Source organism: Copidosoma floridanum, unplaced genomic scaffold, assembly GCF_036245765.1.
Source record: "Copidosoma floridanum isolate Cflo_tuat_1 unplaced genomic scaffold, Cflo_Japanese_pri ptg000030l, whole genome shotgun sequence".
NCBI lineage: Eukaryota > Metazoa > Arthropoda > Insecta > Hymenoptera > Encyrtidae > Copidosoma > Copidosoma floridanum.
The window spans coordinates 8,757,179-8,782,786 of record NW_028321907.1 but is presented as its reverse complement, the minus strand read 5'-3'; the positions used below and the strand labels follow the sequence as shown (position 1 = coordinate 8,782,786).

At 41.0% G+C, this 25,608-nt stretch overlaps 1 protein-coding gene across 1 annotated transcript in view; it reads left to right on the top strand.

The window, feature by feature from the left end:
• The window catches only part of uif (sushi, von Willebrand factor type A, EGF and pentraxin domain-containing protein uif), a 49,476-nt gene that overhangs the window by 12,331 nt on the left and 11,537 nt on the right, over positions 1-25,608 (top strand). Inside the window, exons 2-14 of the mRNA XM_089596474.1 lie at positions 7,370-7,447; positions 15,311-15,344; positions 20,087-20,168; positions 20,775-20,941; positions 22,643-22,786; positions 22,873-23,102; positions 23,189-23,542; positions 23,719-24,093; positions 24,178-24,346; positions 24,427-24,789; positions 24,882-25,064; positions 25,138-25,314; positions 25,403-25,605. Coding sequence (XP_089452600.1) covers positions 7,373-7,447; positions 15,311-15,344; positions 20,087-20,168; positions 20,775-20,941; positions 22,643-22,786; positions 22,873-23,102; positions 23,189-23,542; positions 23,719-24,093; positions 24,178-24,346; positions 24,427-24,789; positions 24,882-25,064; positions 25,138-25,314; positions 25,403-25,605 — 2,556 coding nt within the window. The 5' untranslated portion in view covers positions 7,370-7,372. The remainder of the gene's footprint in view (positions 1-7,369; positions 7,448-15,310; positions 15,345-20,086; positions 20,169-20,774; positions 20,942-22,642; positions 22,787-22,872; positions 23,103-23,188; positions 23,543-23,718; positions 24,094-24,177; positions 24,347-24,426; positions 24,790-24,881; positions 25,065-25,137; positions 25,315-25,402; positions 25,606-25,608) is intronic.

The window sequence follows — 25,608 nt, the reverse complement described above, 5'->3', positions numbered from 1 at the left end:
CCCCAGTCGACTTGATTGTCATTTTTTCTAAGTATTCAGGTAAGGTAAAAAAAGAACCACCGAGAGAAAGAGATAGAAAAGCCGTGTAAGCCGCGCCTGTCATATCTCGCGGTTCTATCGGTGCTCACGTAGAGGCTTAGCGCGGTTACTTATTGTGGCGTGGCATTTCGTGCGTCATTGTTCATTCCACTTACGCCTTTCACACGCACTTTGTGTACACACCGGCACTCAGTGGCTGTACGTATGTATACACATGTACTTATACTCCGCGGGTACTTAAACGGGTTATCCTAAATGCTTTCACATTGTTGTGCTACACGAAGTCTCGGGGGATTTATTTAAACCACGAGCGCGTGGGTGCGTTTGGACACAATATCTTCCTTTTCATAGGCATTGTAGGTACGGTATGTACGTAAACGGACAGCAAAACGAGTATCGGATGTCATCCGTGCGCGGGTATACATCGGACTAAATATTGTATTGGTATGTTGTTACTCGAGGATATAATACATTCCAGGCGTATACGCGTGGCTCGTGCGTGCACGCCATTTTTAGTTTCAAGGTTCTTGTATTTATACTTTCAACCTAAGTATATGAGTATATGGTATCGGGTGGCAGGAAATGATCCCTGTCCCTGTTACAATGTAAAACATACGCCCACTCCGGTCCATACGTTGGGGTACATGTACAATAAGGTACACCTCGTGTCGAGGTTGTTACGCGAGACTTGCTCGATCGATCCAATTGGTTTGTCCGATACGTCTTTTGTATATATAAAAGCTACAATTTTCCGATGAAGAAAAAGCAATCGTGCGTAAGGGTTATTGGTGTTATATGTGATGTGTGCACGAGGATGATCGATAAAGTTAGTTGTTTATTTTTAAACTCGATTGGTTTCAACTTTAATCGTAAAAGACTCAAGTGTTGACGAGTAAACTAAGGCAGAGTATGGTTTAACATTCACTACTGCATACATATATGTTATTGAAATTTGTATTATTTTCCATTTAAATGCATAAATATTATATGGAAGTAAAACGTGACGTATTGGAGTAGCTCATATATTGATATAAATACAAGGTCTGTCTACTTATCTGTGTACGTATGGAAACGGGAGCTACTTTCAACGGAGACTAGATAGTGAGTCAGTAAAGCAAACCTTTCGGATTTCACGAGCAGGGAAATAACTGTAACGCGTGGGTAGAACCGTGGATGTATATGTTTATGTGTATAGGTACATGCAGGTACGACTTGTCTCTCTCTCTCTCTCTCTCTTTTCTGAGAATTCTTTAAAGACCATTATCAGCAAAAGACAATTTTTTTTTCGGGCCATTGTTACCGGCTTCTCTATACTTGGCAAACAAATCGTTTAAATATACTGATTTCTTACTTCAAACCACGTTTCGAGTTTATAAATAATTAATTTATACCGTTTGATCTATGTTCAAAATAGTTTCGCGATATAGGCACTTCAAGAGAAAAAACAGAAACGATGACAATGTACAAGCGATTTGGTTGAAAGTTCGTATTCGTTTTGGCAAAGGCAGAGGGAAACAACAGTTATGAATAACCAAATGAGCGTACACCTATCGTGTGGGGCCACTGCCATACATCAATGCCAAAGTGCAAGTGTGATCCGCATTTTCAATGACACCCATGGTACCCTGTGCGCGTACGAAATGGAAATTTCTTTCGATCACAATACTGACGACGGCGAATACCTACTTTCCCGCTCGAGTTCTTCATAGAAATCTTGTAAATTTCTGTTTAGAGATCGTTAAAAAGCAGGAAAGCAGCCGGACCCTGACTGTATTGTTTTATCTCTGACAAGGAGAGGTACACGTTTCAGAACAAGGCTTTGATGAAACTTTGGAAGATGATTCCTGGTACCATATACAATGAAAAAAAAATTATCTTTAGACTCCCACCTTCTAAATATTTCCCATCGTTAATTGATGTTATCAACGTTGCCGAACATGTTCACAACCAAGATGCAGTGAATGACAGAGCACTTTATTTGGGCCAGAATTAACGTTAAAGTTCCAAAATTGTATTTTTTATATGACCTATAGGTCATATGAATGGAGATATGTAGGCGTCGAAAAAAAAAATTAAATATTTCTATGTGCTCTCAATAGCAAACATCTCATTTTCAACTGAACGAATCTGCATTGAAAAAAAAAAAAAAAAATGATTTGTTCAGTCACTCGAGAGCTAAATTTTTTGGCTGAAAAATGTGACCCATTTCATTCTCGACGAAGAGTGATAAATTTACATAAATCTTCACTGACAGCTTAGTTTCATAGCTGAGCGAAGACCAACTGACCCGTTATTGCGGCTGTGCAGTGTATTGGTCGTCTCGCACTGCTAGACCCAAATAGCCAAATCGTTTTTCGGGGTTAACATGGGCGTTCAATAATTTATACCATCGTAAATGATTTAAAAGACCCACTTTTTCCTGGCCTAATAAACCCCATGGAAACATTCAGCAATGCTCTCCTTATCTCCATTAGAAAGCAAACTATGATTTTCCAAGCAAACTAATTCGTATTGCTTACAATTGAGTTGGCTTATCGTCAAAGCAGCGGCACGGGCTCGCGCCCATTTCGAGCCGATTTCTCTGATTGCACAGTCAAGTGTTTCGGTGTCAAACGAGCGAGTGCAATCTAGCCTCGGAGCTCACTTAAGCGAAAGCCTCACGTGTCCACACTAGTGCTGAAAAAATACGCTCAGAAAAAAAGTTTAAAAACACACGCCAGGCGTTACCGATTCTACTTAATACCGGTTTCTCTGTGAGCTACTTTCGCAAACTCCATAGGACCCCGTACTTACGAGTTACGGCTTTTAAAAGCCCGGCACACGTGCGGAAGAATATCGACTTCTGATTGTCGTCACACGTACTCTCTTTGAAGCCGTGTGTCTGTACATTGTAGACATAATGGGATGCCGTCACCACCACCAGCATCGCATCGACTTCTCTCTGCCGGGGGCATTTTTAGAAAGGTGCGAAACAGCCGCCTGACCCTGAATCTGTAATTACAGACAAAGTCAACGACGATGGCATGCCCACGGAGATAGTACACGGTACAATGTTTTCTCGAGGCATCGACCGAGTGTTTTGCTTTCCAACGATCGCTTTTTATTCGATCTACAGAGATCTCGAGATTTTTCCTTTTTCCCTCCCAGTTATCTGGTATTCACGGCTCACGTAGTACAAAATCCAAGCTGCTCCGGAACGAGGAACCCGGCATTTGATCGTTCATCATCGGCGACACCTAGGATTTTATATTTATACCGGACACTAAGAAAATTAAAATCCTCGATCCCGTCTCCAGTCGTTTCGTGTCGTTAAATTCTTTTTGGCGCGAGTACCTCGTTGAAAGCTCAATTAGTATCAATAACAGTAACTTTTCCATCGTGCACACATACATGTAGTATACGCTCTCTTTGCTCCATCAGAAGCTCGCACCGTCTCACGGCATCGCTTACCCATAATCCACTCGTGTGTTTTATATGCAACTCCAAGTGCATTGTGTCCTCGTGCGATGCGCAACTCATGACTCGTTCCCCCCCCCCTTTTTGGTAAGCTTACGCGAGACTGCAGGAACCTGCGCCTTCCCCGATCTCAATAACGATTGTCGCGTTATTAATTACAAGCGCTCGCAATTAGCGGCTGCTCCACGGGATGTCTCACTGGTACGGCTCTTCTCGAGCTCGAGAGCGACCGGTCAGCAACTCCAGGGAGAGAGAAAAGATCATCGTCGGAAGATAAGCGTGTACTTGCCTCGCGGTGAAAGGGGACTGGGTTGAATATGGGTCAATGCGACGGACCCATTCGAACGGTCAGCCGTACACAAGCGTCATCATCGAAAGGGCAACAATCGCCGTACTGACTCCCTGGTCTCGTTTTTCCAACAACAGGGTGAACAAACTCTGTCAAAGACAAAATTTTACCAATACACTGCCGTGCTCCCTCTCGCTCTGTCTCTATATTCTGGTCATTAATCTGGGATTCCCCGGCTAACCGATCCTTTCTGCCTCCGAAGCCTCCTCATCCACGATAATTGCGCTCATTTGCACAGCTGTACATAGCTGTACAACGTATTCGCCTCGTACCACCATAATCCGTACGGCATCACGGTGTAACGGTTTCTCGCGCGTCGCGCACAGCTGGGCACGTTTCGCGCGGCCAGCCAGTCCGCTCTGACTGGTCCGATTTATGAATCGGCACCGATCCAACTCTAGACCGCTGGTGTTCCATGTTTACCTCTCGGCTGTGGAAAAATATTCTGCTAATGCTCGCTTTGCCATCTGAAGTGTGTGAGCGTATACTGATTGTACCCGAGCATTATCCATCTCTCTGTGTGTAATGCATGTCGCAGAGTTTTCTCTGGCCGCTGCTGGGCATTTCTATGGAACTAATGACAGCGTTGATTCATACGAGAGTGCTTGTTTAATACTTTTTTTTTTTTTTTTTTTTTACATCATTTGGAAAAAAAAACATAAGTGATACAAGGGGCATTTTTTCTTGGGGATTTTTCTCCGTACGGACCAGTGAAACGAGAACACTTGTGATGTACGAGGTACTTTGCTGAACGTTGCAATCCAATGGTATAATCGCGTATAATCGCAGATGAAGGCTCGAGCTTGTAGAGGTACACAGTTAGGAGCGGGTATACACAAGGGTGCAATTACTTTTAGAGCGATTGCTGATAAGATTTTGCGAATATGGGTTTTTCTTTCGTTTGTATATTAATACACGTGAGCTTTAGAAGAGCCAGGCTACGCTTGCACCGGCTACTTGAACATTGTATTTTTATTTTAGTAAGAATACTTGATCCTTTGTTTTTTACTATTCATTCGAGGAAATCATTTTGTGACTAAAAATGCCTCTTTCGTTCCTCGAGTGGATTTTATTATTCCTATAGCAGTAAGAATATTTCCCATTTCTGATGAAAAAACTATATTGGCAAGAAAGGAAACTTTTTCCATCAATTCCAGCGTAGTTACTTTCTTAAGTTCTCAAAAAGAGAATTGCAACAAAAACTGATTCCAACTGGAAGCCCCTCCGTCAGACTATTCATTTTTCCAAACATTTTTGCCATGACATATTTCCACATCACTGCAGTTCGTACACGTATACAATATATCCATGAAATGAAGTACAAGTAAACCCACACACTAGGTACTCATGTAACATTATAACAATCATGCACGCGATGCTTTCTCTGTTATTTTTTCTCCTTTGCGTCAACACCAGAGTTCATAATAATACGGAGAGCAATACTTGGGATTCAGAAAAAGTCGCGTTGGCAAGGCATCATTCCCATGCACGTATGGATGGAAGCAGAGCACCCACGATCCAGTGGAATGAAACCTTACAGCACTGCGTACAGTCGGTCTGTTTGCATCTTACGTCAGATGTATGAGTACACGTGGAGGTACACACGTGCGCACTCAATGAGGGAGGATCACAGACAAGCCAGGCTGCTATACGTTACCTGTAGCTGTTCGAAAGAGAATCGTGTAACAGGTGGTACGTACATATAAAAGCATGGGAATTTTCTCTGCTCGGAATCGTCATGACAGGAGGTTGGCACATTGATGGTGAAGATGATGATGATGCTGTTGTTCGCCTGATTTGTGGGACGCGGTCATTTCAACCACCTACTCGTTGTTACCTACTTTTTCCCTGCTGGTATTGACGCAATTAAATTGTAGGTATTTACGAGCTACTATACTTTCAATGGCGTTATTTTCCATTAATTGTTTAATAAGCTGTAACCTAAAATCAGAAAAATAGTGAAATCATGGAACTTTTACACACCTAATCCACATAACAAAAGTGTTATATCGTGACATGATTTTGTTCCAACCAATAATGAGAATGCAATAGTACTTAGAGGCTGAAAATTTTATATTACATAGTTTTAAAGATGTAAGAACTTCATACCCCAGGATTATTCGAGTAAGAATTAATTAGAGGTCAGTATGTAATTGAAAGTTGTTTTATTTCATCCTTAATAGAACCTAATTAATACATGTTTCTCTCTAGATTAAAATTCAACAGGTTATATGTATTACTCATGGATTAGTGTAGCTCTGCCATGACTACTGTAAGATTTAAATTTAGATGTACTAATTTCGCAAATTTATAATGGCTGAAAAAATTGACCTTAGACTACCCACTGATCACCAGGGAAACGATCTCTTTAAAGGAAACACGATAATGATCGGAAGCTCATCGATTACGAAGCAAAAGCGTCCGATTCCCAACGCTCCTCTAGATAGCAGAGACAGCAACACACGCGCAAAAGTACAAGCAAAGTACACACGCATCGAATCGAGCCGTATCGCAGTCTCACGCTTCGTGGTGTGAACGAGATCTCGTAGCGATCCTGCATGGCGCTCCACACAATACGCGCGTACGAGTTAACAAGCTAACGCTTCGGCTTCAGGCCGTTACCTTTAATTATGTCATCCATTGTATCTCTTTTGGTGCGCGTTATGAAGGAAAATTATTTTCTCATGGATGGAAATCCCTCGCGCATCGGTGTTAACGAAAACAAAGTATAAGCGCAATGCTCGTACCTATCAATAACTGATGCTTATCCGTTGATTTTCTCTGTTGAGCAATGGATGTTGCTCTTTTTTTTTTTTTTTTTTTTTTTTTCGCATACATTTAAGTCTTGACAAATTAATTAATTGTTTGAAATTTTCTTCATAGTCTTAGGCGGCAAGTTGTACGTAAAATTAATCAGACATGAAACAAAACTGGACAAGAAAATTTTACAATTGCAAATGACGAGGAAGAAGGAAAAATCCAACTCTATTAATGACCCTATATACATTCCTGGTGTTGCACAGACTAATATTATTATAATAACCATCAATCTCAATTAAAATATCCCAATCGAGTTCACTCCGTAAAAACAAGGCGACTACGGCATTCCACGAAAGATAAAAGCCACAGCTTGCCCGTGTATAGGATATATCATGGGCTGAAAAAGCCAAACTATAAATTAAATGATCAATGAACAACGAATATCCTCGCATACCTCCCGGGTACCCCATAGAGAGCTGGGAACACGCCTTATCTCGATTTTCTGCAATTACAGATGGAAACTACCTTTCCGTTGCTGTACCCAAGAAACCCAATATTGCATTTACCCCCCTGAGTGTATATCCTCGTATTTGCACTGACCCCATTATCCTCAATCGCTGAAAAATAAAAATAAAAAAACACCCTCCAGTACACAGTGTTTTAAAAAAAAACAAAGAAAAAACATATTTTTTTTTTTTTTAATTAAGTGTTGGTAGATTTAAAAATGTAAACTAATGTTCCCCTTGTGTTTTTTTTGTGTTGCAGAATATGCTGATAAGGAAATCGGCGGCCGTGTGGCTCGCCATCCTTCTCTTGTGCCATCTTCGACTAACGGAGTCACAGGTGAGTTACCTCTCTCTCTCTCTCGTTTATACATGAATACCCATCCACGAAAGATACTCGCTATAATGTCACGTACAAGTTTAACCCAACAACGCACTTACACACATCACACGGTTTACCAGAGTCCAGGGGGACGGACATACCCGCATGTGTACACGCACACGCGTATCTCGGAGCGACTGTATGTATTCGCGCTCTCCCATAACTGTCGCTTATGCCCTGCACGAAGGAAGTGTTTCCCAAGCGAGTGAGCGCGTACACGCACACACACAGCCAGGAGGCCTCTCCAAAGTTGGCCTCTCAAAAACAGGTTTTTGCTATTTTTTACTCGCGTTTTCTGCCTCGCCGTGCACACGCGCGCATAAAACGGCCCCGTTGGCGGGCTCACAACATTCCTCTCCTCTCTCTCTCTCTCTCTCTCTCGACCAACTTGCCCGGCCAGCTTTTGCGTGTGTTCCTCTCATCTCTTTTTTCTTTTTCCTTCCCGTTCGACAACAAATGTCGTTCGGGCGATCGTAAAAAAAGACCTACGCATAAAACTGCCCCGGCGTGGAATATAATGTACAAAGTGGAGCCGAAGGATTGCACAATACGCGTGGAAAGACGGGGGAAAAAAGCTCGAAGGATTCGGCTGCGATTAACGGCCGGAAATGCCGATTTTTCGCGATTATCGGCGCGATTGCGCTCGGATTGCGCAAACTCCATAATAAACACGGGATATCGATTTCCCCCGCGGAACTTTGGCTTTTCGCAAGCGGGGACAGGCTGTACAAGGGGAGGAGGAAAAAGGACCGTAGGTGGGAAACCCCTCTCCATGCGACAAAGACGACGCAATTAGGCGAGCCGATCATCCGTGGAGAACAATGGAACTGGCTTCTCGGGTAATTTGCGTCCCAGCTGACACGGCGTAGGCACGACTCTACACGTTATTACATATTATATACGTTTAAGCTCAGTCACTCTCTCTATCTCTGGCCTTTTTTTTGCTGCTTCATCCTCGTCGTCACTTTCGTTGGTTGCCTTACCTTACACGGACATTACCATTTTTCATTAGAATCATACGCCCAAAGAGCTAGAAAGTATATAGTATACGCGTACCAAACGGGATATTGTGCTCTGCGCGCCTTTACACAACGAACGTACAAGTGTATACGCTTTGGGAAGTTATTGTAATCGTGTACTTACGCGCGTTTGTTCCATACATGGGGGGGAGGAAAAAATGTTGCTCTCGCATGGCTGATACTGATTGTTGTTCTTTGATTATTTGGCGCTTTCAACGAAATACCTCCTCGTGATTTGTCTTTCGGAAATTCCGGAGAAACGTTTACGCATCGTTGGTATTTCGATTGTTGTCGTGGCCGTTTTTGTGCAGGCTTTTGAAAATACACTCATGCACCATTATTACGATCTCAGCAGTACTTTTCTATGCATCGTTTTAAAGTGGAAGATGATTTACGGGTCTTTTGAAATAAAAACGCCGAAAGGATGACTACTAGAAAATATCCCGATCGCCATAAATGCCGATTTCGATAGTAAAACTATTTTTCTTTTTTTTTCTCGTCCTCGGCTTTTCAATTTATTCATGTGTCCCTCGAGCACTCGAATGTCCAGTGATAAAATCGTCGTTAAACGCTGAAAAGGTCCTCTCGCCTCGACTACCCGCTCTCAAGATGGCCGATAGGTCTCTCTGAGGCCTCGTAAAGACTCGCCGTCCGGTGAAAGTGCATTTCTGAGCGCGAACTCGCGCACCGACGCACCCGCGAAATAGTGCGCTGCATAATAGAGCCACGGCAACGTTGACGCTATAGGAGAGAAAATCGGCACAAAAGTATCGAGCGAACGTGCCTTAATTGCTTGCCGATTATCGGTTATTGTGTACCCGAGTGCAGTAGAAGAGAGTAGAACTGCTTAATCAGTAGTTGTTTCTCTAGGTGGGGTGACGCGTGGTTATTGTTATTGTTGGTGAGGAAGAGAAATCGGTTGTAAAACTTTCAGTTGCGTTGCGTAAGGACGCGTTTCAATATATGCCCGTTTGGGCGTCTAAAGTGTGTATATGTTAATTGATGCGTGAGTAAAACGATTTTCATGCATACTGTACGGCTTGGTTTTTTTTTTTTTTTTTTTTTTTTAATTGCGTTTGCATTGGACATCTGATGTAAATTATATGTATTAGATCCAGTTTTAATTTTTGGATTTAAATAAACGGGCTTTCTAGATTTGATATGTTACCAAAGAGAGGACCACTTCATTAAAGTCACGCTATGTATTTGGTATGCTTTAGGAATTTATTTAAAATACTAATTTTAACGGATGTAGCTCAAATGAATCGAATGCTCGAGTTTATTAACGTGGCTTAGTCGAGGCTGTGGTGAGATCCGATCGATGGAAGAAAAATTTTCCGATTTTGTACTTCTGCTTGGATGATGAGATACAGGGTTTGAATGAAAAAATGCAGAATAACAGGTTTTTACTGTTTTCCATCCTATTACTCATATAATGTATCCTCTTACTTGTATATCCGAAGAAGATGAACCTGTTACAAAGTAGACGTCAAATACATGGTAGAACAGGGTGATACAGATAAAAAAATATTTTAAAAAGATACAAGGATAACAAATTTAAAGGAAATAATACAGGTACGGGGTGACATAAAACATATTGAAGGATAATGAAATTGACTATCTACCCTCAAACAAAATGATAAATAGTCTACAAATCAGTAAAGCTAGTGCAAAAACTTGATGGATTTCTCATGTATGTGGTACCTCAGAGAAATATTTATAAACCCATACAATTTCAATATCGCACATAGTTGATTGATATGTTCATTGGAGTATAAAAAACTTTGATACACGATTAAAACTGTACGAACAAATGGTCATAAGTTGCAATGTAAATGTCAGTACAAGGCTATTTTTACTAACATGAACTATTAGAACTTTCCATGGCATGAATTTGCGTATCAGACTAGATTTCGTAATACATTGTTATTGTTACTGATTGATATGGTGTAAGAAGTAATCAGCTCGCGTTCAAAGTAACAAATGAAAAATCAACACTTATTGAGAAATAGTTTTTTTTTCATCCAATAGTATTCAAAGCACTATTTCTTGCGATAAGAAATTGTCAAATAAACGAAAAAAGCTGTAGGCTTATAGGAAGTAGACATTATCATCGGTTTATGAATTATTTGATATTGTCTTTTATTACTCCTCAAGAAATAATTGTTCAAGTCCATGATACCGTGATTGGAGATCACCGATTAAAGATATATCTTTGATCAGTCATGTTATGAAAATCTTAATCAAAGGTGTATTTAAATTCTGACTGATTGTTCGAGCATAAAAAAGTTTCTTGACAAATTAGTATAACATTTACTAATAGTTAATCAAAGTAAAAGGCTTTGAGACTAAACAAGTATTTTATATTTCCAAGCACGGAGAAATAGGCATTTGGGCAAAATAAAGTTTTTTTTCAATAAACGGTCAATTGATCGTCAAGTCTAGTGAGAATTTATATTCTATTTTCCGGTGAACGTCTGTCATTTCATAAAATCTACAAGAACGCATTCTCAAAACTATCATTGAACAGATGCTTGGATGCTGGAATAAAAGCAAACAAGTGTCCCACAAGTATTTGTCGTAATCTCGAATAAGTAAATCTCGCTCTTAATTAAGCCTACACGTCGACTCTTCGTTCCAGCTCCATGAGATTTTGGTACCACGCCTGAATAGATCATAGAAGTACCGATCGTAAATAACCCTCTTGTCCTTATTTTTCTATTCACGTACCTCTAATTCACTCGGGCACGCGAGAGCGGAATGTTAAGCACACAACGGGCGTTAAAAGGTGGTACTAGGGTTCTGGCATTTCGTTGCCGGTTTGAGCGAGGAGGTGGTCACTGCCGTGGCTGCGCCTCCTTCGATGGAATGCGATAACCCGTTATGTCATTTACGAGGCACGGGCAAGGCAAGAGAGAAACCGGCATTGGATGAGAGAGGGCGAACCGCCGTGTCCGTACACACCATACACCCAAATAAAACTTACCGATTGTTGCACGCGCATACCCGCACAAGCAAATATTTTTAAGCCATTTGCAATTGTTGGTGCTTCTTGCATATCATCAGAAGTGCGTAGGTTGGTAACGCGAGTAGGCGTTTTTATAAACTAGCATTCTTAGATAAGATTTTTGTTTTGATAAGCTTACGTGCTGTACCGATCAAACGAATCGACTAACTTTCTTTCGTCTGTCACTGCTTGTACGAGTATCGTCAGATAAACAGGAGAAAAATTAATTTCATTTTAAATCTGCGAAAAACAGGTTTCGAGCGCTATGTCTTTTGATAAGCCATTAAATGGTAGTCACTCGGATGATGAAACCAAAATTATTTAAGTTATAAATAAATGTCGTTTCAAAGTATCTTCAGTATCAGGTTGAATTAACATTTCTCACGTCTTATGTAATCGATACATCTGATCATTTTTTTACCATGATATCCAAATCGTATGACTATGCAGTGTTTAAGCGTGCGAAATCGGTAAATAACCCTGGTAATTAAAAAAAAAAAAAAAATAACTTGTACCTGAAATAAAAATTTATCGTGGTTAGAATAATATTAGGAAAAAAGAATTGCCACTGTTTTTTTTATGAACATTGTCCACCAGGCTTGCAGTGAATCAAATCGTAAATCCAAGCGGTAAAAAAATTATTTATGCCATTGCACGATATGCCACGCTCAGGAATTCCAACCCTTACGGCGAGTAATCTGATTGAGCGTCAAAAAACTAAGCACTTGTAGGAAAAACCTGTCAGTTCGAGCTCCGAATATCAGTGAAACCGTAATCCAGGGAGCGTAGAAGTATAAAACGGAAATCAGCAACACCTCCCGAAGCGAGAATTCTTCCCGCGAGGAAAAATAGTCTTGCGCGCACCCACTTTGCAAAAACACGCGGCATCGCCCAAGAAAATTCCGCTAGCCGATCCTGAGAGAATTGCACGTGCTGGAAGCCCCACATTGGTTGTACACGAGCGATTCTGGGCTCGGAAAATCTCGAGGCGAGTTCTACACATGCACAACCACGTATAGCTGTGCCCGTAAATATGTGTTATATAGAAGAGCAATGGCTGCTGGACCTCGCGATCGGTGCAATCTTTGTACTTTCACTGCTGCACACAGATGAACGCGCATGCACATATACATGTGTACACGTACAAAGTCGTGCATACCTTCTTATGGGTGTACCTATGGTACGTGAATGCTGTGCGACTCTGAACAAGTGTCCGCTTCGCGAGTCTAACGCTCTAATGGGTGGCTCACATTTATTTATCGTTGGAAAACGCGAGCTGAAATTTACCGGCCCCTTCTCCAAATTGAGTTTCGTGGCTTTTTTTTTCTCTTCTTGCTGCTGCTGTTGCCTGTATACCTGCACCGAAAGAGCCGAAAAGTCGCACTTCGCGTTTTCATTCAGCCGAGAAATGAAGAAACACAAACCTGCTACTGCCATTCACCGCTCGCAGGGAGCTTTGATACCTAATGGGAGACCAAACGGCTTGGATCTCGTACACATTCAGTGGTAGAAAAAAAAGGGAGGCCAGTTGTATTAGGTCGAATCTGGCGATGCGAGTTTACAAATCGTTGTGAAACCGGTGTTCAAACACATATAGTATTGGTAGAGCAGTCCATACACGACGGAGGAGGCTCGTCGACGATTGGGGAAAAGCTGAACAAGGCACCGACCAAGCTGGTATGTGCCAGAGTAAGCAGATGTTCTTGATCTTGAGCCTATATCACCACAACTGACCGCGCGTGTTTGAATTGGAGATCGATTGGTTGCTCTCAGCAGTCGGTAGATTGGATGCTGTTGGTCAATTTGGCTGAGAGCCTCACGGTACTTTCTATGGGGGAAAAGGGAAACGTATGAAGGGAAGGAAGGAATTTGTTTGTTATCCATTTCAATTTGCAATGATTCTAAGGCTCATTGGTCAGGGACCATTTCTTTTGGTCCACAGACATTGGCTTATATTAATTATTTCATTATTTGATCGTCTGAGCGTTGGAAAAAGAAGAAGAGGAAAAAACAGCAAACGGAACAAAAAAAAGGATCCATGGATCATGTGTGCACATAAAACTCGCGGTTCTTATATAAATTAGCATTAGGAACACGCAACTGTGGCATTCGGTGTAACAAATAAATGGACACGCGTACGTACAAGTAATGAATAGTATGAATATGAATAGTACCTTTCGCAAATATTTATTTTTTAGATTACTCTTCCGTGGACTTAGCAAAGCATGTACACTTAGATGTCTGAGTTAGCAAGTTACACAAATGGAAAATTAAATAAAACGACGCTTTGGATGAAACCAAACCGTATATTGTCATCATGATATACCATGTGTGGAAACTTTTTCTAATTGGAAGCACTATGATGCAAGATGTTTCATTGCGGGAAAATAAATAAATATCATCTCTTCGTAGACCCCTCAGAAATCCAAACAGAGACATCATCAACCCCTCAATCACCAAAGAGAAAATCACATCTTTCTACTTGTCCACCACATCTGGACAAACGTAATCTCGTCACGTAACATCATCCTCTCGTTAATATTATAAAAACTTACGAGCCAATCAATAGTGACGGACGACGGAAAACAGTGTACCAGCCGTATGTCCATGCAGTTAATGTAAGCGACTCCGCGTTATATCACAAAGGCATTTGCGTCGCTGTTCACGGGAGAAAGCTATACGAGACACTTTTCCTTCTCAACATCGATAGACGTGAAGGAAAACGCGAAGGAACAGCCGAGGCAGGGTTGGAATAGGCATTCCTTGGACGACGCGTGCGTGTACGTACGTACAATTGCCCGAGCGAGGAATTCGGTAAAGAGCCGGCGTCGTCGCTATGGCCTATTATCGTGCGCCTGGAAGCGGTGCGTGAAAGTACGCGTGACACCGATTGACAGTGGTTGGTTCTGCATCGTGAGCTCGAAAGTCTTTGTTGGTTTTTTTTTTTTGCATTCGAGCCATTGCATGCATTTGAGTTGAACGTGTGGGAACTGCTTGATTGGGAATTGAAGGTAGAAGGGTTAAGGATTCTTCATTTTAATAATGCTCGGATCTTGCCAACTTTTCACGCGAAACAACAGGCTAGCAGGGTAACCAAACCACATTATTGTTCATCAATAATAGTTAGTTTCACAGCCACGGGTAACAAGCCAGTAGTAGGAATCAAGGAATAGATACACGCAAGAAGGTTTTAGGTAAACAACTACATCTCGTAAAGACAATGCTGGAAAATAATTAAAATACGAGATGATATTAGATTAATTGTTGAGATTTGTTAAAATCAGCTATCTTATTATAAGTATATTTGTACTATTTGAGGGATTATGTATTTTTAAATTTTGCACGTAAAATAAAATTATCTACATGATAAATCCATGACTAGAAGCTCACAATCAATAATTTCGTAACATTCATTAGATCATCTAGATCACATTACGTTACTTTACTCCTTTGGGAAGGTAAACATCGAATCAACTAAAACAATCCATGATTCGTAGTGATCGGTTAAACGTTTCCTTTTTACTTTAATGACGTAACTCGTTGACTTTAACGTATTACACAACCAATAACTATAAATCGCGTGCAGTGTCTGCAACCAGGCATTTCATTCGATTGCACAATCTTTTTTCCTCTTCTTTGAAACCCGTACACCTATAAAATTAAAAAAAAAAAAAAAAAAAAAAAAAAAAAAAAATCAGACATATCAAGTAAACTTTAAAAATATCCATGCCCACTTACACTCCAACATACCAAAATAGTCCACATGAATAACAAGCTATGTATCATCTGTTACAGGTCTCGGCCACGAACGTCTTCACCTGCCCGAACGGTGAGTATTAAATTTTTCCCCCTCTTTTACTTCTTCTCCAAATAGTCCCTTCGTAATAAAAAAAAGGTGTCGGCAGGTAGGCTGTACTACTTATACACTCACATATCCACACCTAGTGTTGTTTTGTGCAGCCAAGCGTACCCAAGTATATTTATGAATCGGCTTGGGACGAACAAGGTGCAAGCGTCACCGGGTCTTCCTTTTGTCCTTATTCTCTTACCTGCTGCCGCTACGACTAATAATATATCTCCAAAAAAAGGGCCAACCCAAAAGTGTATCTTATTAAAAATGCATTTTTTTTTTTTTTTTTTTTTTTTTCATTTATTTCTCTGGCCGTTTTCTTTCCAAAAAATGTCACAGGTCCAAGCACTACTGAAAGAAAATTTCTCGTTTTTGAGATATTAAAAGGAATTTCACGGGGCCGACTGGAGACCAAGTATAGAATAACCGAATACTCGATCTCAGTCGAAAACATCAGTGGGTCTTGAGCCACAAAACATCCTTGATACGTGAAAATTTCTTTCAAATTTGAAATCGACTAAATTTTTTAAAATTTATTTTCCGTAGTTGAGAAACATTAATAACTGAAATATCCTCAACCATGGAAACGAGAAAAAATCCCTCAAAGATAATGATACAACCATTACATTCGTTCCTTGTAATGTCATTTAAACCATTAGGGGATACTTTTTAATTCTTGGTGACTGTCATTACAAGATACTTGCACAATTTACGCGGTTAGGCAACGATTCACCAGCTGACTTGCACTTTTGTGCAAAACCTGTGTAAAATGCGTCAAAATATAAGCAGCAAGATAAAGAAAGATACCCAAGTATGTCCTCGTGAGGAAGCTCATGCTATATTCCTTGCATGAAATTCACGTAAAGCTGGTAAATTATGACCATCCCTCATGTATTAAAAATATGGCATCAACATAATCATTTATTCAACGGGGTGGAAAGAGCTATTTATAGAAGAAAATCAGCAGAATTGAATCAAGCAATGGATGGTTGCAAGGAAAAAAAAAAAAAAAAAAAGGTGGACTAGAAAGAAAAAAAAAATCTCATCACACGCCGGCTACGCGTATTAATTAATTAATTAGCCGAGCAGCGAGCGAATCCGAGCGAGTCCCCACAATGGACGCCACGGCAGGCACAAAGCTGCAGCTTCGGTAATAACCTCTCGCGCACGTATGAAGACGGGGCGCCTCATCTACCACCTCCATCTTCTTCTCGCGACGAAGAAGAGGGGGAAAAAAAGTACTTAGCCTCCTCTCGTGTACTTACTCTTGCATCAGGTACTTTCTGACGCACGCGTGCGTATGTATATAATATATATGCCGTGCAACGTATGTACATTGTACAGAGACGACGGGGTTAACGGCACCACGAGAGAACAGAGAGAGAGGAAGATCCCCGGCTTCGCGGATACCTACCTGTATATTATATACTTGCCTGTGAGCTCGGCAACCTACATAATTGCGAGGCGGCTGCGGTGTATACGCGCAAAAGTGGAACGATGCTCGCTAACGAATGCTCGAATTCCCGGCATAGCATATAGAGGCTCGCTATGCGCTTACTCATTTCCGCGTCGCGGGCGCTATACGTACACCGCGCTTTTCACCTCTCCGCTCGAACTTTTCAGGGCTATGGCTAACTGCTCCTGCTCTGTTCAACACTTTCGTACTTATGCCTCTGAGTGTACACACACACACACGTTAGGTGCATCCATTAGCCTACACGCGGAAGAGATTCGACTCGGTCACTCGTGCGAAACTTTATAATTCCTCTCGAGGATTATGGACATTGGGGTACGGTCGTGTACGCGTGCAGATGCATTATTACCCGTACGGTTGTTGAAGGAGCTTGCAGAACGGAGTTTATTTTTAATCTATAGTGGAGGTGGTGATTATCATGTTTATGACTTCGAGCCCGTGAGGTGCGGCTCGTTGGCGAGATATTTTTTTTGCTTTTGGTTATCACGGGGTTACATGGAATATAGCTTTGGACGAATAAAGCCGTCAATATCTTATTGTTGGATGGGGACGCACGTCTCGACAAAATTACAATTTTTTTTTTTCCTTTTTTTTTTCAGTTACCGAGTTTAACGATTTTTTGCCGATTTTTTGCCGATACTTCAAAGAGTAATTCTGGTCTCGCTTTTGGATCATGCAAAATGATAAATTCCTACAAATTACAGTTTCAAATTCAACGAAAACATGTTTGACAGTGACCCGATGTTTCAATCGTCGTCTGCGTAAAAACCACCCATAAATTAAATTATCTCCGTTTGTCACTCGATCGGCATATTTTTTGGAAAAATTTTGAAAAACCGTCACGATCATTAAAAATTACATAAGAAATTCCCCAATTCCCAGATGAAGTCGAAATGAATTCAAGAAAGAGACTGTAGCCCAGCTAAAAAAAAATATGAAAAGAAATCTGTCGATCGAGGCACTCTTTCACGCGTGCGCGCATTACCAAAAGGTCGATCACCTTGACTCTCATCGATATAGCGTCGCACTCTCCTCTCCCTCGATCTCCCGCTGCCTCCAGCGGTGTAAGCGTGCCACCTCCCCGGCATCATAATTCCCGAGGATTCAGGTGACACGGATCAGTTTCTCGGAAGAAGACAGCCCGCAGACGAGAGAAGACTCCGCAGAAGAAAGAAGCCGTCGCGCGAAAAAGAGGAGAGAGCTCCGATAGCAATGCCGTCCGACCACACGAATCCATGTATGCCATACAGCGACCAGTTTCTACTTGAAGTGCCAGACAACGACTCGGATGCCAGAGAGACATGCAGATGCTGTCATCATATAGTCTTATCCCAACGTGTATGGTTGTACGATGACCAGTTGGGGTACTGCGCCTAGCCCGGAGAGTTCAATGCCTGTAGGTATTGTGTAATAGAGATCTAGATTTTTAGGAAACCATTCGAGGATTTCAAAGAAATTTCAATGTTACAATGCACAGAGCTATAAATATGACAAGATAATCCAAAGTACAGTGTGTCTCAAAGACGTGATGGTGTGCGTATATAGATATGACGATGATGAGAAAACCAATTAAATTATAAAGATCTTGAAGGATATTGAAAGATCGGTTTCCGCGAGAGATTTACGGGGGTTTTTGTGAAGAATTGCGTAAAAGAATAATAATTGTTATTGCAGAGTAACGGTTTGTTATATACGTATGCGCATACAAATGGTTGTAATGTGATGTCTCTTGTGTAAGACAGTCAATTAGGGGGGGAAAAAATATACACTCTTGGTGGAATACAGTTATTACATTAGAGAAGTTAATTAGACGGTCGCAGTATAAAGAATCGCTAGGCTTGATCTGCAGAAACTGTTTCAATGAGATGTACACAAACGCGACTTTCCGTGGGATGAAAAAAAAAAAAAAAAAAAAAAAAAATTAGTTTGCTAATCGGAAAAAAGGCATTAGCATCGATATTTCCAAGCGAGCCCAGGAAACGTATGAGAATAGCATCCCGGCGAGAGAAAGCAAGTTCCGTGGTAATGGAACGCGACAGCGAGGCAAAAACCAAGCGGCGCTCCAATAATTGCATTCTAGCGCGCGAGCCGTTTCCTCCGCCTCGTCAACCTCATTAGTCCACTTGTTTCTGCGATACTTTTGCACGTGGTCGCAAAAACCCCTCACGAACGTCAATCCACGGATCCCCGTCTTCATTGAAATCTACAGTTCTTTGTTATTTTTTTTTCTTCATCCGCAGATCAACCGTAATAACACGCAATGTTCGTCAAACCGTCACAAATATTCACCACAAAAATGAAGAAACACGTCTTTTTTTTTTCCAAAAAGACCAAGCCGCGCGTACGTTGCCCCGTTGATTCTTGGCCGCGGGCAACTTTTTCTCCCGCACAGCCATATACACCGCCTCGCGTGCAGCAGCCGAGACACGCACGCGCTCTCAGCGCACTAGAAACGATGGAGGTCAGAGGCACGAGGCCGCCGATCGGTATGAGTGTCTACTGCCCGCCGGCTGTGTGTGCTCTGGAGATCTCTCCGACTTGGCAGAGGATCATACCTGCGGGATAATATGCTCGCCAAGTCCCGAGGAAGGGTACACTTGGGGCTATCGCTCGGTGAAGTCGATGAATGTTATTACGAGGAGAGGAGCCTCCCGATGAAAGTCCTTTGATGGAGGAGGAACGGGGAGTCCTCGGTTATACGTGTGCAGGTCGATTTGTTTTATTAGCTCGTTCGGAAATTTTGATTGGAAAGTTGTTGTCATTATTGCCTAGGTGTAGTTATATCCTACATGAGAAACTCGATGGATGATGGTCATTTTCATTGCATAGGCTACGGGATTTTCTGAAGGAAATGAGACGTGCTCATTTGGTTGGAACGAAATTTTTGTGGTGCCTTGCTTGAGCTCGGAAATGTTACTGTAAAACAAAATGTGTATATCTTGCAATAGCAGCCGTGTCAGTTGTAGGTGAAAAAAAAAATCCGGAACCGCATCTACGTATAAAATAATAAAAACAACGCAACACACTCCCTTCTATTGTGTAAATCAACCTAGTGGTAAAGAAATAAAAGGCTCCATCAATAATTCAGAAAAAAAAAAGATTCCTCTTCCTCATACTTCTTGCTCCAACTGCGTAAGCCGATGGCAAAAAAAAATATCCTCGTAGTTCAGCAGCGGCAGCATTGCTGACCGCACAAAGAAATGCAATAAAATCATGGCTGAATCCTCCGATATGTTTATGTCCGCAGGATGGGAGCTGAGAGGCATTCACTGTTACAAATTCTTCAACATCAGACATTCATGGGAAAAAGCTGTGGAACTATGCAGAAGGTAATTCTTTTCCCCTTATCTTCCCCCCTCTTTCTCTCCTTCTTTGATAATCTCGAGCTATTTTCGACTCCACTCTCTATATACTTATTGTATCGACGCACAATATGCGCAACGCCACCGGGTTCCCACGCATTGCATCGTCCGCACCACGTATATGGCTTAGACTCATGGTCCGGAAGCGGTATTTTTCTTTTTTTTTTTTTTTTTTTTTTTATTTATAAATTTTATCCTGATTAAGTGCTCACATCATGACATGGTAATTGGCCTCGCATAATACGCTCATGTAATGTTAACAGGTACGATAATTAACACGTTTGCGCGCTAAAGTTTACGTTAACATGTCGATGCATCCTCGTTTGGCCCATCCGCCAAAAAAAAGTGAAGAATTTGATCTAACTTGAGAACATGCATCACTAAATCAAATGTCGGTGCATCGTCTCGGGAAGCAAATGATTCTGGATCCGCGTTTATGTTGATCCAACTCGTTTGGGAATGTGACAAAAAGTCTTTAACGTGTCTGTGTAGAGCGTCGATCGATACAATAAGTGAATCATTTTTTCTCGCCAATATTAATAACAATTGTTAAAAAAAAAAAATAATAAACAGGTACGGCAGCGAGCTGATGGTCGTCGAGTCCTACGCCGAGAACAACGTATCGGCGAGCATGATCGGCCGCCACCTGGACCACTACTGGCTTGGTCTTGCCTCCCTCGACGACTTGAGAACCAACACCCTCGAGTCCGCGGCCGGCACTCTCGTTTCGCAATACGCCGGTAAGTACATACCTCTGGTGATTACAATTTCCTACAGCTCGATAAATAATGACGGGTAAAAACGCTACTCGTCAGAATAAACGGAAATCACCTCGTGCAATACCGATACAACGTACGTTCCCTTCCTTTTTTTTTTCCATCGCCTTTGCATCATAAATGCGAAACTGTCACACAAAAAAGGCCATACCCAACAATTGGAACTTAATACAGTCGAGTTTCGTAAACGAATAACAAACGCAGCCTTCCACGCATGGGCGGGAACATGATGCGCGTCGCCGCGAAAGCGAAATCGTTCGTAGTCGCGTTGTCTTGAAATCACACGACTGCGCGATTGGGTCAACTACTTGTGACGAAAGTATCGTTTATCAATGAAAGTTTCATGTGGACGTGGCGTCACGTGACGGAGCGATTGAACTTTTGGTGTTTAATTGGTTATGTATAAGGAGTTTTGCGAAAGACTGATATTCGATTGTCACATGGAAATACCGATTTGAAGGTATGAGAGTGAAATAACAATCAGGACGATTGCTACGGATTTTACGGAAAAACTACCCACTCGTATACCGTAATGACATATCATTTACCGTGAATAACATATTTCTTGGGTTTGTAACAATTGTTTTAAAGATTACCTATTATAAGCATTACGACACGATGAGCTCATAAGCTTTGACGAGTACTTTATGTCTTACGACACATATTTCATTTGCATAACTTTTTTGATCGACTTATTTTGCTAGATTTTAATTTCTCGCGAGGTTTAAAAAAAATATTTGAAAAGTACCCAGATGACATCCCGTAAGCTAAAGAAAATTCAAGATCGTACACGCGTCTTGCCCATGCGATGGTCTATACGTGCGAGCGCGCATTATTATATCGAGGTCGCGGAAACGTGGAACTCGAACGTGGCACGAAGACACACTTTTTCCAGCACACAATACAAGTGGCGCTGCTCCTCCTTTCCGTTTACATATCCACTGCTACGTACACTATTGTACCAACGTACGTACCTATACGCTTGATGCGCTACGCTGACTCTGTAGGCGTTTTTTGCATGCTCGCTGATTTAGATGCGAAAGAAGTACGATAATTAAGGCAAAGCCCTAGTGCTGATACAATAACTTAATATATTTTTGATGCTACACGAAACCAGATGTATCAAAGAGTCGAGAAATAAAAGTATTGCACTATTTCATTAGCGTTTTCTCGTAATCAAATAATCAATTATATAATTTCTTATAAACATCACGTATTCGCAAGAGACTGACTTACAATTATAGATATCATATTTTTGGAGCTTATAAAATGAATTAATAATTTTTTGGAAATGCATCGTAAAAATTATTAAAAATATTAAAAGTGATAAACGCATGCTATTGTATTTAATCAATAGTTGTTATTGTGTTTCTAAACGAAAAAGTTGTAATGTTTTTTATAGTATTAAATTAATAAGAAAATAGTGAAAAGTTGTTTATTTTTTACTTTTTCTTTAAGTTTTTGACATTAAAAGCAAATTTATTATAAAGTATGACATAGATAATAAATAAAGTACAACCACTATAATGGTTAGAAAAACTACAATCTCGCAAAATAAAAAAAAGACATTATTCGTTGGTCGCAACTCATCAAGCAAATACGTTTTCCCTCTTACAATGTACATACCTGTAACATAGATATATGACGGACATAATGTGAATGTAGGTTTCTGGGCATCGAGTCAGCCGAACCCTCGACTAGGTGAATGCGTCGATGTAAAAATTACGGACGATCAGCATCAATCATGGGAGCTCACGACTTGCGAGTCTCTTCTTCCTTTCATGTGCCGTGCCAATGCTTGTCCAGCAGGTGAATAATCAATTTACATTCCCACGCAGTGAAGTCCTACTCCTTACAAAAAAATACAAACAATACTCGTTTTCTTTCGTGCATAGGCTCATTCCATTGCTCAAATGGCAAGTGCATCAACAACGCGTTCAAGTGCGATAAGCAGGACGACTGTGGCGATTTTTCGGACGAAATCGATTGTCCGCAGAATTGCCAATTTTATATGGCCAGCAGCGGTGACGTTGTTGAAAGCCCAAATTACCCGCACAAATACGCACCACTAAGTAATTGTAAATGGACTCTCGAGGGTCCTCAGGGTCACAACATACTTTTGCAGGTATTGTGATTCTATTTAATTCTAATTCAGTGTATATTATACATATAATCATAAGAACACGAGAAAAGTAAAAAACGTATCAATAGTTCCAAGAATTCGAGACGGAAAAGAGCTTCGACATCGTACAGATCCTCGTGGGCGGCCGTACCGAGGAAAAGTCGGTTAATTTGGCAACTTTATCGGGCAAGCAAGAGTTGAGCAACAAACTCTTCGTCTCAGCGTCAAATTTCATGACGATAAAATTCAGCACCGATGGCTCAGTCGAGCGCAAGGGTTTCCGTGCCTCTTGGAAGACAGAACCGCAAACGTGCGGTGGTGTCTTAAGGGCCACACCTCAGGGTCAGGTGCTGACGTCTCCGAGCTATCCACAAAACTATCCTGGTGGTCTGGAATGTCTTTACATAATTCAAGCTCAACCTGGAAGGATAATATCCCTCGAGGTGAACAAATCCTCAGCTTGTTAAATTTTTTATTGTACTTTGTAGAAACAATAGATTGGAAATATTGTAGCAAAAGTTTTTTATCTTTAGTTAATCATTTATCAACGCTGAAAAAAATTAGAAAAAATTAAATGCTAAGAAACAAACATTTTTTAACTTACTTTTATTCCCATCAGATCGAAGACATAGATCTCGAGAAGAATCGTGACTATATATTGATAAGGGATGGTGACTCGCCCATGAGCAACTCAATCGCTCGATTAACGGGTGACTCGGATGATAATCCTAAAGTCATTATGTCTACTGGAAGCAATCTCTACTTGTATTTCAAAACCAGTCTTGGTGATTCAAAGCGTGGATTCAGCATTCGCTACACCCAGGGTTGCAAGGCTACCATAGTGGCTCAAAATGGCACTGTTCAGTCACCTTCTTATGGACTCAACGACTATCCGAATAATCAAGAATGTCTATACCGAGTGAAGAATCCAAAAGGCGGTCCACTCTCCTTGAAATTTACCAACTTTAATGTTCACAAGACTGATTATGCACAAGTAAGCGATGAAGCCAGCAATTGGGTTTTCACTCAACAATGTATTTAAACAAAGTTTTGTTCAAACTTTTTTTTTACTCCTTAGGTTTACGATGGCTCTAATACCAACGGCCTAAGGTTACATTCTGGCAATGGATTCACATCTAATACACGACCAAAGATTACACTGACTGCCGAAAGTGGTGAAATGCTTATTAGATTTGTTTCAGATGCTTTGCATAGTAGTACAGGATGGCAAGCAACTTTCTCAGCTGGTTTGTATCGGAATTTATTATCTACAAGATGGAAAAACTCAAAATTGAAAATCAATTCAAATTGCAAACGTTTCTTGTAGATTGTCCACCGTTACAACCAGGAGAAAGGGCAATGGCTTCAAGCCGAGACACGGCCTTTGGTACGGTTGTTACTTTCTCATGCCCACTTGGTCAAGAGTTTGCTACCGGAAAATCCAAAATCATAACCGAATGTTTACCGAGTGGAAACTGGTCGGTTACTTACATACCTAAATGCCAAGAAGTCTACTGCGGTCCTGTACCCCAGATTAATAATGGATTTTCCATCGGATCTTCCAATGTCACATACAGAGGTGTTGCTACTTACCAATGTTACGCTGGATTTGCTTTCCCAACTGGAAGACCAATTGAAAAAATTTCTTGCATGGCTGATGGGATGTGGGAAAAGAAACCTTCGTGTTTAGGTATTTTTAATTCTGAAACAATATTTTTATGAAAAGTATGAAAACCCCATTTTTATGTATTATTTCATAATGTACTAAATTCCTTGTTAAAGCTTCTCAATGCCCTCCACTTCCGGAAGCTCCAAATGCAAACATAACGATATTAAACGGTGGTGGTCGCAGTTATGGCACTATTGTAAGGTTTGAATGCGAACCTGGTTATGTAAGAAGTGGTCATCCAGTAATTCTTTGTATGAGTAACGGAACTTGGTCCGATGACGTTGCTGTTTGTTCGCGTAAGTATAATTATGAGAGTATACTTTAAAAATGTAGTGTAAGGCAAAATATGTAAAAACAATTTCTTATCAGGTGCTGAATGTCCGATTCTTCCAACAATCAAAAATGGATTCGTTGTGGATTCCTCGAAAGACTACTTTTTCGGTGACGAAGCTAGAGTTCAATGTAACAGGGGCTACAAGTTGTCTGGCTCTAATATAATTAGTTGTGGTCCATTCCAGAGATTCGAGAATGTTCCTACATGTGAAGGTATACACGAATTTTACTCATAACAAGCGCTTTTACTCATTGAACTAATAAAACTAATAAAATAATACGTGTAATCAAAATTTTTTAGACATTAACGAGTGTGCATCAAGCCAATGTGATCTTGCATCAACTGAATGCATTAACACACCCGGGGCATTTACGTGCAAATGCAAATCAGGCTTCTCATCAACAATGGAATGCCGTCCAATAGGGGATCTTGGTCTGATTAATGGTGGCATTCCTGACGAGTCGATCACCGTATCAAGTTCTGAGAATGGATATACAAAATCGGTA